The sequence below is a fragment of the Cetorhinus maximus genome, chromosome 14, assembly GCF_964194155.1.
Source record: "Cetorhinus maximus chromosome 14, sCetMax3.hap1.1, whole genome shotgun sequence".
In the NCBI taxonomy this organism is placed as follows: domain Eukaryota; kingdom Metazoa; phylum Chordata; class Chondrichthyes; order Lamniformes; family Cetorhinidae; genus Cetorhinus; species Cetorhinus maximus.
This window is the reverse complement of record NC_135892.1, coordinates 17,573,968-17,586,506: the sequence shown is the minus strand read 5'-3', so window position 1 is coordinate 17,586,506 and position 12,539 is coordinate 17,573,968. Positions and strand designations below refer to the sequence as shown.

The 12,539-nt window shown below is 45.7% G+C and overlaps 1 protein-coding gene across 1 annotated transcript in view; it reads right to left on the bottom strand.

The window, feature by feature from the left end:
• The window catches only part of syne1b (spectrin repeat containing, nuclear envelope 1b), a 447,660-nt gene that overhangs the window by 197,907 nt on the left and 237,214 nt on the right, over positions 1-12,539 (bottom strand). The window contains exons 78-81 of the mRNA XM_078556589.1: positions 9,239-9,383; positions 7,739-7,957; positions 5,434-5,696; positions 1,391-1,556 (exon numbers count right to left, since the gene is read on the bottom strand). Coding sequence (XP_078412715.1) covers positions 1,391-1,556; positions 5,434-5,696; positions 7,739-7,957; positions 9,239-9,383 — 793 coding nt within the window. The remainder of the gene's footprint in view (positions 1-1,390; positions 1,557-5,433; positions 5,697-7,738; positions 7,958-9,238; positions 9,384-12,539) is intronic.

Below are 12,539 nucleotides of genomic sequence, written 5' to 3'. Positions count from 1 at the left end.
TACTCCAGCTGGGAGGATTGTAAGCTGGTAATGGATCCTTCCAGAAATTAATGAAAATAATATCAGGCAGGTTCTGGAGGATGTGGTGGGTGTTTGGGGGGTGGCAGTTTGGGGGGGTTGGGGGGGGGGGGTGAGGATGGTGAGTCTCTTCATAGAAACATAGAAAATAGGAGCAGGAGTGGGTCATTTTGCCCTTTGAACCTGCTCCGCCATTCAATACGATCATGGTTGATCCTCTATCGCGACGCTGTACTCCCGCTCTCTCCCCATACCCCTTGATGCCTTTAGAATCCAGAAATCTATCTATTTCCTTCTTAGACATATTCAGTGACTTGGCTTCCTCAGCCACGTGCGGTAGAGAATTCCACAGGTTCACCGCCCTCTGAGTGAAGAAGTTTCTCCTCATCTCAGTCCTAAATGGCCTACCCCATATCCTGAGACTGTGACCCCTTGTCCTAGACTGCCCCCCACAGCAAGAGGAAACATCATCCTTGCATTCAATCTGTCCAGCCCTGTCAGAATTTTATACGTTTCAATGAGGTCCCCTCTCATTCTTCAAAACTCCAATGAGCACAGGCCTAGTCGACCCAATCTCTCCTCATTGAAGGTTTTCCATTCTGCGTTCCGTCCGGTCAATGTTTAATACCCAGGTAGTAAAAGCAAAAATCTGCTCCAGTGTCCGTTCAGCTGCCACCAATACTTGCCCGTTGGGTGTCAACCTGGGCTCAACAGCGCTCTTGCCTCCGGGTCAGAAGGTGATGGGTTCAAGTCCTGTTCCAGGGAGCTCAGCACAATACCTGGGCTGACACTCTAGTGAAGTACTGAATGAGTGCTGCACTGTCGAATGAGATATTGAACTGAGGACATGTCTGCCCTCTCAGCTGGTTGTAAAATAGCCCAGGGCACTATTTTGAAGAAAAACAGGCAAGTTGTCCCTGGTGTCCCGGCCAATGTTTATCCTTCAGCCAGAATCACAAAGGTAGATTATCGGGCCACTATCACTCTGCTGTTTGTGGGAGCTTGCTGTGTGCAAACTGGCTGCTGGGTTTCAGAGAGTCGTAGCGGAGCAGGATGAGGCCATTCGGCCCATGCTGACTCTCTGGTGGAGCACCACATTAATTCCCACTCCCCTGTTCTATCCCTGTTACCCTGCACATCAATTTCCCTCAAGTGCCCATCCAATTTCCTTTCGAAATCAATGATCGTTTCTGCTTCCACCCCCCTTGTGGGCAGCGGGTTCCAGGTCATTTCCTACGGTCACTATGTTTCAAAGGTATTTTACTGGCTGGAAAGTGTTTTGGGAGATCTTGAGGTCATGAAAGATGCTGTATAACTGTATGTCTTTTCTTTCTTTTCTATTAACTAGCAGCTACCCCTTACACGCAAATACCTTTAACTCCCGAAGCTCTGTAACTGCATCGGAGGTAGGGTTTAGCAGATACTCTCTTGTCTCGTGGAGCCACTGTTTGACAGCATTTAATTCACTCTCCACCTCCTCCCGCTCTTTCAGCTCCTGCTGGACCATTTTCTTGCTCTTCCTTATCTTCTGTCGAACACTTCAATTGGAGAAAAGAGACTTTTCTCAGTATTCACCACAAACCATACCTTGCACAACCCAATGTGGAAATTGGGCCCATGGAACAAAATCCTCCCTCAAGACAAAATGCATTGCGTTTTTAAAACCTGATGAGGTTCAAATAAGATTATGAGAATATAACTATCAGTAGGAAATGTTTAACCATTGTTTGGTAAGTTTGTCTATTGACGAAGCATTAGAGGCCCTGACTTGGCCTGACATTTATCCCTCAACCAATACCAGTAAAACAGAGCAACTAGTAATTTCTTGCACTCGCTATTTGAGGGATCTTGCAGGGATGCTGGATGAGGTTAGGTGATGAAGTCTGGTTGAAGTCTGCTGTCACTGAATGTCTAGCTTTGTGCATTCAGATGCGAAGAAAAGGCCAACTGGATGAGATACTGTGGGCCTAATGAAAGGGCTCTGGCAGATAAACAGTGGAAAAATATTTCCACTAGTTAGTGAATTGGTGATAAGGCATGAACTGAGGATTATTAACTGGGAGAGTCAAAGGGGAAGTCAGGAGAAATGTTTTCACACAGAGGGTTATTAGACTAGAGAATGCTATATGAAAAAGGACTATGAAAGAAGAGGCTGTAATGTCACTTAAAAGGGAACTGGATAAGGATTGCTAAAAGATGAATATGAAACAGTAGAGTGCAAGGGTTAGGGAAATAGGAACATAGAAAATAGGAGCAGGAGGAGGAAAATAGGTTGTTCTGCCCTTCAAGCCTGCTCCGCTATTCAGTATGATCATGGCTGATCCTCTCTCTCAACGCCACACTCCTGCTCTCTCCCCAGACCCCTTGACACCTTTAGAGTCCAGAAATCTATTTGTTTCTTAAATATATTCAGTGACTTGGCCTCCACAGCCCTCTGTGGTAGAGAATTCCACAGGTTCACCATCCTCATCTCAGTCCTAAATGGTTTATCCCGTATCCTGAGACTGTGACCCTTTGTTCTAGTCCCCCCCAGCCAAAGGAAACATCATCCCTGTATCCAGCCTGTCCAGCCCTGTCAGAATTTTATACATTTCAATGAAATCCCCTCTCATTCTTCTAAACTCCAGTGAATACAGGCCTAGTTGACCCAATCTCTCCTCATATGACAATCCTGCCAGGAATCAGTCTGGTGAACCTCTGCTGCACTCCCTCTATGGGGAGCATATCCTTTCTTAGGTAAGGAGACCAAAACTGCACACAGTACTCCAGGCGTGGTCTCAACAAGGCCCTGTACAGCAGCAGTAAGACATCCTTGCCCCTGTACTCGAGTCCTCTCGCAATGAAGGCCAACATACCATTTGCCTTCTTAACTGCTTGCTGCACCTGCATGTTTGCTTTCAGTGATTGGTGTACGAGGACACCCAGGTCCCTTTGTACATCCACATTTCCCAATCTATCACCATTTAAATAGTACACTACCATTCTGTTTTTCCTACTGAAGTAGATAACTTCACACTTATCCATGTTATACTGCATCTACCATGTATTTGCCCATTCACTCAACTTGTCCAAATCACTTTGAAGCCTCTTAACATCCTCCTCACCACTTCCGTGCCCACCAAGCTTCATGCCGTCAGCAAACTTGGAAATTTTACATTTGGTTCCCTCATCTAAATCATTGATCTATATTGTGAATAGCTGGGGCCCGAGCACTGATCCCTGCGGTACCCCACAAGACACTGTCTGCCACTCTGAAAAAGACCCATTTACTCCTACTCTGTTTCCTGTCTGCTAACCAATTCTCAATCCATGCCAATATATTACCCCCAATCCCTTGTGCTTTAATTTTGCACACTTACCTTTTATGTGGGACTTTATCAAAACCTTTCTGAAAATCCATATACACCACATCCACTGGTTCTCCCTTACCTATTCTGCCAGTTACATCCTCAAAAAACTCCAGTAGGTTTGTCGAACATGATTTCCCTTTCATAAATCCACGTTAACTTTGTCTAATCCCGTTGATATTTTCTAAGTGTCCCGTTATCACACCCTTTATTATAGGCTCTAACATTTTCAATACCACTGATGTTAGGCTAACCAGTCTGTAATTCCCTGTTTTCTCCCTCCCTCCTTTTTTAAAATAGTGGGGTTACATTTTCCACCCTCCAATCTGCCGGGACTGTTCCAGAATCTACAGAATTTTGAAAGATGATAACCAATGCATCCACTATTTCCATAGCCACCTCCTTTAGTACCCTGGGGTGTAGATTATCAGGCACTGGGGACTTATTGGCTTTCAGTCCCATTAATTTCTCCAGCACTATTTTTTTAGTAATACTAATTTCCTTTAATTCCTCCTTCTCACTAGGCCCTTGGTTCCCTTGTATTTCTGGGAAGTTATTTGTGTCTTCCTCCATGAAGACAGAACTAAAGTAGTTGTTTAATTGCTCTGCCATTTCCTTGTTCTCTTTTATAAATTCTCCCATTTCAGACTCGAAGGGCCCTACATTTGTCTTCAATAATCTTTTTCTTTTTACATATTTATAGAAGTTTTTACAGTCTGCTTTTATGTTCCTTGCAAGTTTACTCTCAGACTCTATTTTTCCCTTCTTAATCAATCTCTTGGTCCTCCTTTGCTGAATTCTAAAATGCTCCCAATCCTCAGGCTTGCTACTTTTTCTAGCAACTTTATCTTGCAATCTTATAGGTGTAGAGTAGACAGCATTAGCTTAAGGGGTAGTGCTTGTACAGATGCAATGGGCTGAATGGTAATTTCTATGATGGCCATGATGGAAATACATCGCAGCTTGAGATCACCTGGAGGAGTGGGGAGAAAGTCAAGAGAGAACTACAAAATGAACCATGCCATGTGCTGTTGGGAACATTACAGAGTTAGTTTCTAACGTTATGGTACATGGGCCTCGGTGGCATTCTTCCATCTTGTAAAATGTTGGTTGGCGCTGTGGTGGTCATTCCTTCATGGTATTTGTAATAACATAAACAACATATTGATTTAATAATTCTATAATGATAGCACAAGATATTACACTGTGTCAAACATCACATAAGTTGTGGCTTGCTTGTCGTTATTCATTTTGAAAAATCCCAACCCACCTTAGAGCAGCCCGAGCCTGGTGAGGCACCTATTGGTGAATAAATAGTAATTAAATGGGAGAAATGAGGCTGTGTGTCTGGGTTGGGGTTGAAAGCGGCTGGGAACTGTAATAAGTGGCAGTCACGAAGAGCAGAGCTCAAGTGAAGGAGGCTGACACTGAGCAGTGAGTTTGCACACTCGTTACTCACTGCAAGCCAGATGCTAGATGTGTGTTCATGATGCATAACAGGTGTACATCTGGATTGTTCACACAGCTGCACAGGCAAGAAGGCTCTAACTTCACTGCTCTAAACTGCGCACCAAAATATAAGTTGCATTTTCAGTTCAGTTGCTTCCTTTTAGGCCACAGAGATTAACAAGATCGTTAATAGAATGGAAAAGGAACATCTGGAAATGGCTTTATATTAATTTGTGACAGTAGGACAAGGAGTCAAACAAAAGCAAGTTTCAGATTGACATTGGGCCTTCACATAATCATGAAATGGACTCCAGTGTGGTATAGCAGAGGGAAAAACCCTGGAATCAATTGGACACTCCAATGGGGTAGGAATGTTGGATCTTTCTGAATGGATGGACCCTAGTTTGCCCTTTTTGTAATTATCTTGCAAAAGTCACCTGAACACCAACATGTCCTGAAGTACAACCTGCTTGTTGTTGTTTTCCTTAACTAAGAAAACCCTTCACAGCAATTGTCAAAGTTCCCCACTGGTAAATCACTCATTTACCCCTCTTACTCAAGGGAGGTAGATGCCCCTTATCTAAAGGGTAAACACCAGCCGCCCATCCAATCCACTTACTTGTCATATCTGTCCTGCATGGCTTTGATCTCATGCATTACAGGCAGGTCCTCGACAGTGGTGGAAGGCATAGCCACATCACGGAGCATGTTCAGCGCTTGCTGTCGGAGCACGGTCAGAGTGGACTGCTCCCGCTCCACTTCCTGCGCGAAGGCATCATGGTACTCCAGGAGCTCGAGCAGCTCGGTCTTCCTCGCCTTTTCAACCGAGCTGTCGGGGAGCCGGTCCTGCAGCTGGTCCACTACAACAGTGGTTGTCTCGATCTGGGAACCAAAGTCAATCCCAACACGGGGGATAGGGTAACTAACATGAAAACAACTCACGTGACCGACAGAAAACACTCGGGTGAATACACGCCTTCCCTCCGCCCTCACTCCACCATATTGCTGTGAGTGAGTGAGGGTCAGAGGCAGAAGATAGGATCAGGGCAAGGCCATTCAGCCCCTCAAGCCTGTTCCACCATTCAGTGACATCAGGGATAATCTGTCTTTTCACCACTTCCCCACCTTGTGTAACTCCAAAGATGAGAGTTAGAATGCTAGGGAAATGGGATCGTTGAGGTTTCGTGGTAACTCACTCAAAAAATTAGGTCTTGATTCCAAATTCAGGCAAAACACAAAGCGTAGGAACGACAATAGAGCAGAACGCTAAAACAGCATTACAATTGAAATACATAGGAATTCTGTGCAGACAACTTACACAATGATGAATGTTGTGCTCACATTGCCAACCCTTGTTATTTGCTGGCTTTGTTCCCACTCCCAAGCAAAGGGTAAAACTGAAACAGATATGTGGGTATTAATGCAGTTGGCCTTGACATAACCAATCAGAATGGAGCAGTATGGAAGACCACTGAACTGCAGGGCTGCGTGAGGAAACTTGGGCTTTTCAAACTTGAATGGGTCAACTGAGGGGAACTTTATGGATATAAATTGTTAGAGAATAAGTAAATTGGGAACAGAATTTGAAATTAAACCATAATAAGGGGACAAGGAGACACAGATTCCAGCAGGTCAAAGGGCAAATTTAGGATTGAAATCAGCAATAATTGACCCACACAGAGTGGACCTCCGAATGGTGTTGTAAAAATGCCGATTTGGTTGGATTTCTTTAGATGGATGAGTTGGGTTAGGTTGACGGGACCATCATTATCTTGTGGTCCCGCAATTAACACCATCCTGACCCAGACTTCTCATTTTTGTATGATCTCTCTCTTGCATCCAGTCTTCCTGCCAGAATTCTGCCCAAGCACAAAGGGAAAATCCATTTTAGTCCTTGCTTTCAGTCCTTCACCCCCCATCCCAATTTTGCTTCATGACAAACAGCCCAAGAGCTCCTTCGTTCTTCAAATCATTGGGTCCCCTGTTTGGGCCTTCATATTTCCACTGTAAAAACAAACACACTGAGGAAAATATAGCCATTAACCAATGAGCTTATAACAGGATGTACGGAGTACAGGTGTTGCAATTGGTTTTAGGCAGGCTCTGACCTTGTGCCCTGGATGTAACCTGTCCCTTATTTGGAAAGATGACACCTTCAACCAAATACATGGGAAGGGGGATAAAGACTGAAAATCTCAGCAGGTCAGGCAGCAACAGTGGGGAGAGGCACGGAGTTATCATATCAGCTCGATCAACTTTCATCAGAGCTTTTATTAGAAGTTAGCAATGAAAGAGTTCTTGAGCAAGTGCACAGCCAGGGTAAAAAGGGGTGGGAAGGAAGGAACAAAGGGAAAGGTCCGTGATAGGGTGGAAAGGAGGGCTGTCATTTCCTCCTCGCCAGAATTTCCATGCTTCCCCCGCCCTCTGCTGTTCTGTTGTAACTATTTGCACCTCCTCCATCCCATCTTTTGTTTCTGTTACTTGCCCCATTATCAACCCCCTTTTGCCTCGCCCAGTCATCGCTTTGGTCATTTGATCACTCCTGCCCTCCACCCTATCACAGGCCTTCCTATCGTTCTTTCCTGCTCTTCCCCGGCTCTGAATTGCTTAAAAACTCCTCGGGGGAAGAAATTTGTTCGTGTAGCACCATGTCCACCCATGCCATGCAGACTTATGTCAATTCCCTAGGACAGACAACAGCGTGGAACGCTACCCGCATGGCCTTACACAAACAAGTTTTCCCCCTTCCGTTTCTAACTTCTCCCAGTTCTGATGAAAAGTTATCAACCTGAAACATTAACTCCATTCTTCTCTCTCCGCTGGTGTTACCTGAGCCGTTGAGTGTTTCCAATGCTTTCTGTTTTTATTGAAAATTTCTTAGCTTTCGTTCTATTGGGAGCGATGTCCTTCACTCTGCTTTGTACCTTGTCGGTGAGGTTTTTCCAGCCCCGTGCAGCTTCTTCCAACATTTTCTCCTGTTCCCGGGCTACAGTGCGGAGTCGTGTCCAGCGCTGCCACACGGTTGTCATCGACCTGCTTATGGTGGCCTTGCTGGCGTCGTTCCCCAAGCTCTCGAGGTGTGAGGCTTGCTCCTCCAGGGTTGTGATCTTCTCATGGAAGGAGTTCACCACAGAGAGCAAGGACTGAGAGTGGAGAGAAATACTGGTGAAACGTGTGGATTAAATTCGAACGTGATGCTTTCACAAACACATAAACCTTAGAACTTAGGATATACAGCCCAGAAACAGGCTATTCAGACCAACCAGTCCATGCCAGTGTTTAGCTCTACTTGAACCTCCTCCTCCTTCCTTAACCAACTATATCACCATAATCCTTCTCCCTTATCTGATTATTTAGCCACCCCTTAAATGCATCCATACCACTCACTTCAACTACTCCCTGTGGTTGTGAGTTCCACATTCTCACCACTCTCTGGATACAGAAGTTTCTGCTGAATTCCCTATTGGATTTCTTGGTGACTATTTATATTGACGACCTCAATTCTTCCACAATTAAAAACATTGTCTCTTTATCCACGCTATCGAAACCTTCTATAATTTTAATGCCATCTATTAGATCACCTCCTCACTGCCACCACCACCCCCCAACCTTCTCTTTTCTACAGAAGGACACCCAGCCTGGTCATACTTTCATGACAGGTATAATATCACAATTCAGGTATCGTCCTTGTAAAATCTTATTGCACCCTCTCCACTGCCTCGATATCCTATTTATAAAATACGGACTTTTTACAATTCCAGAACCGTACACAGTACCGGGAGCATGGTCTAACCAAGATTAGCACAGCCTTCCTACTTTTCAATTCTTGGAATTCATAAAAACTGAAAGACTAAAGAATGAAAAGGAGATAACATAGAGAGTAGGGGGCTAGTTATGAGCTAGTTATTGTTGTGAGCTAGTTATTGTTATGAGTTAGTTATTGTTGTGAGATGGTTATTGATGTAAGTTAGTTATTTATGTGAGTTAGTTGTTGTGAGCTGGTTATTGATGTGAGCTAGTTATTGATGTGAGTTAGTTATTGCAGTGAGCTGGTTATTGATATAAGTTAATTATTGTTGTGAGCTGGCTATTGATGGGAGTTGGTTATTGATGTGAGCTAGTTATGGTAGTGAGCTAGTTATTGATGAATTAGTTGCTGTTGTGGGCTAGTTACTGATGTGAGCTAGTCATTGATATGAGTTAGTTATTGTCATGAGCTGGCTATTGATGTGAGTTAGTTATTGATGTGAGCTGGTTACTGATGTGAGCTGGTTGTTGATGTGAATTAGTTATTGCAGTGAACTAGCTATTAATGAGTTAGCTGGTATTGTGAGCTAGTTCTTGATGTGAGTTAGTTATTGTGTGAGCTAGCTATTGATGTGAGCTAGTTATTATTGTCAGCCAGTTACTGTTGCCATACTGACCTTATGCTGAGTCAGCTTCTCTTCACTTTCATGGCTAGTTGCTGCTTTAGCTGAAGAGAATTCCGACAACTTCTTTTCCGCCTGGTTCATCAGAGCAATGACCTGCTGCCTGGCCTCCTGGTAGTCATACCACTGGGTCACACATCTAGGGAAAAAGCCGGAACCACACTTAAATCAGTTCTTGTTTTTAAAAAGTCAGCACTCCCTGGAGCAGTGCTGATCTGGATGCATTCATGTGGAGTGCTGACATTACCATTAGCAATTGTAATTCAAAGACACTCTACTGTGCCAAGGTGTTGCAAAAACTAGGCAGTTCACTTAATGACTGAAAAGGGAGTAATGGTATTTATTTTCAAGCAGCAATAGAAGCCGGGATTTTCCGCTCCCGTTTGCAGTGGGCGTCATAGTTGGCGGAAGCATAAAATATTGGGAAATTGCAAGAATCAGTTTCACGACGTTGTAAAACCAGCTTGTGGTTGTCTGCTCCACCTGTCAATGGCAGGGCCACGTTTCCCACCGCCGGTCGGGAACCTCATTTCAATACCTTAGCATCTCATTATAAGCCCTGCTCACCGGAATCATCCCCCCCCATGCCGGATCATGAGCTCACTCACGCCAACATGTTTTATAACGGTACACGAGCGACATGCACCTGGAAACCTGCAATTCACTCGGGACTTCGAGGTTCATTTACCTCCCTTGCTTCAGGCAGCATTCAGTCATAGCACCAGGCTTCGCAGGCAGCACCACATCACTTTTAGGGGGGGCTCACAGGCGGGTCTCTACCTGCCAGACCAGCGGTAAGGTGGGGGTTGCTTTCAATGGCTGCAGGGCTAGGGCTTGCTTGGGGAAGAGGGGTGTCCCAGGGAGTGTGTGGGGGCACATGTTTATCTGTGTCAGTGGCCTCAAGATGGTGAAGCTGAGGAGGAAGTCTCCAGAGCCGATGAGGCCAGATGGAGATGTGAGGGTGTGTGAGAGAGAGTGAGTGGTGATGTCCCTTGAGCTGGCAGTGAGTGAGATACCAGTGAATGTGCAATGGCCTTGAGAGTTATCTTTTATTCATTCACAGGATGTGGGTGCCACTGGCTAGGCCAGCATTTATTGCCCATCCCTAAACACCCTTGAGAAGGTGGTGGTGAGCTGCCTTCTTAAACCGCTGCAGTCCATGTGGTGTAGGTACACCCACAGTGCTGTTAGGGAGGGAGTTCCAGGATTTTGACCCAGCGATAGTGAAGGAACGGCGATATATTTCCAAGTCAGGATGGTGAGTGGCTTGGAGAGGACTTCAAGGGGGTGGTGTTCCCATGTGTCTGCTGGTAGTGATTATGGGTTTGGAAGGTGCTATCTAAGGAGGCTTGGTGAGTTTCTGCAGTGCATCTTGTAGATGGTACACACTGCTGTCACTGTGTCAGTGATGGAGGGTGTGAATGTGGTGCCAATCAAGCGGGTTGCTTTGTCCTGGATGGTGTCAAGCTTCTTGAGTGTTGTTGGAGCTGCACTCATCCAGGCAAGTGGAGAGTATTCCATAAAACTCCTGACTTGTGCCATGTAGGTAGGGAGGCTTTGGGGAGTCAGGGGGTGAGTTACTCGCCACAGGAGTCCTAGCCTCTGACCTGCTCTTGTAGCCACAGTATTTATATGGCTAGTCCAGTTCAGTTTCTGGTCGATGGTAATTCCCAGGATGTTGATTGTGGGGGAATTCAGTGATGGTAACGCCATTGAATGTCAAGGGACGATGGTTAGGTTCTCTCTTGTTGGAGATGGTCATTGCCGACACTTGTGGCGTGAATGTTATTTGCCACTTGTCAGCTCAAGCCTGGATATTGTCCAGGTCTTACTGCATTTGGACATGGACTGCTTCAGTATCTGAGGAGTCGCGAATGGTGCTGAACATTGTGCAATCATCAGTGAACATCCCCACTTCTGATCTTATTATAAGAGGGAAGGCCATTGATGAAGCAGCTGAAGATGGTTGGGCCTAGGACACTACCCTGAGGAACTCCTGCAGAGGTGTCCTGGAACTGAGATGATTGACCTCCAACAACCACAACCATCTTCCTTTGGGCTAGGTATGACTCCAACGAGTGGAGAGTTTTCCTCTGATTCCCGTTGACTCCAGTTTTGCAAGGGCTCCTTGATGCCACACTCGGCCAAATGCTGCCTTGATGTCAAGGGCAGTCACTCTCATCTCACCTCTGGAGTTCAGCTCTTTTGTCCATGCTTGAACCCAAGGCTGTAATGAAGTCATGAGCTGAGTGGCCCTGGCAGAACCCAAACTGAGCATCAGTGAGCAGGTTATTGCTAAACAAGTGCCACTTGATAGCACTGTTGATGACCCCATCCATCACTTCACTGGGTGTGGGAGTTTAGAGTGATGAGACAGTTGCCTCACCATGGCAACATGGATGGGATCATTCATCCTCTTTCTGCACTGGATGGCCAACGTCTTCTGTGCAGCGTTGGCCCTGACCACCACTGGCCATCGCCTCCCAAGCTGGAGTGGTGAGATTGCTGGACCTCCTGCGGCCAGAGTGGGGATAGGGGACACCACGGTGGGCCTCCGAAAGGCATTCCAGGGACAGGTCACTGAACTCTTCTTGGCTTTTGGGGCCATGTCTTGACTGGAGCAGTCCTGGACTGCACGTGTTGAGAATTGTGTGAGTGGCTGCAGTTTAGACATGGCACCCAGAGTGAGGAAACAATGAGGTAATGGCGTGGCAGGCGATTCAGAAGCCGCCCGCCAGACATACAGCATGTGTTCCTACGGCTGCATTATTAATGAGGTGGGCAGTGGACGATACGGTGCAAAAACCCGCTCTTGCTGCTGGCGGGAAAAACATCTTTTTTCATGCCTGCCACCACACTTGGTGCAATTCAGGGAAAATTCTGGCCTCACAATGGGATAAATCAGTCATTATGTCCACTCCAACAGGGCCTCAGGATATAGAATAGGCCTAGGATGAACAGCTTCAGTTGAGGAGCTAACATCGGCCCAGGCAAGAAGGGCTAAATGGCATCCTTCTGTAATTTTGGTGATTCCAGACCCTTTGGTCCATCAGTGTGAAGAACTCATCAAATCTTCACCTGGTCACTCAAATGACACAATGGAAGCAACTGCTCAAATTCAGCCTGACCTTTGCAGCCAATTTTCAATGAATCATGGATCAAATTATACACAGCTATCACACAAACCGTAAATTACAAGAATGACAAGTCAATTTCTATTTGGTTAAGGGAGGAGAATTGGCCAGGACACCAGGAGAACTCCATGCTCTTTAAATCATTCCATGGCATCTTTAAC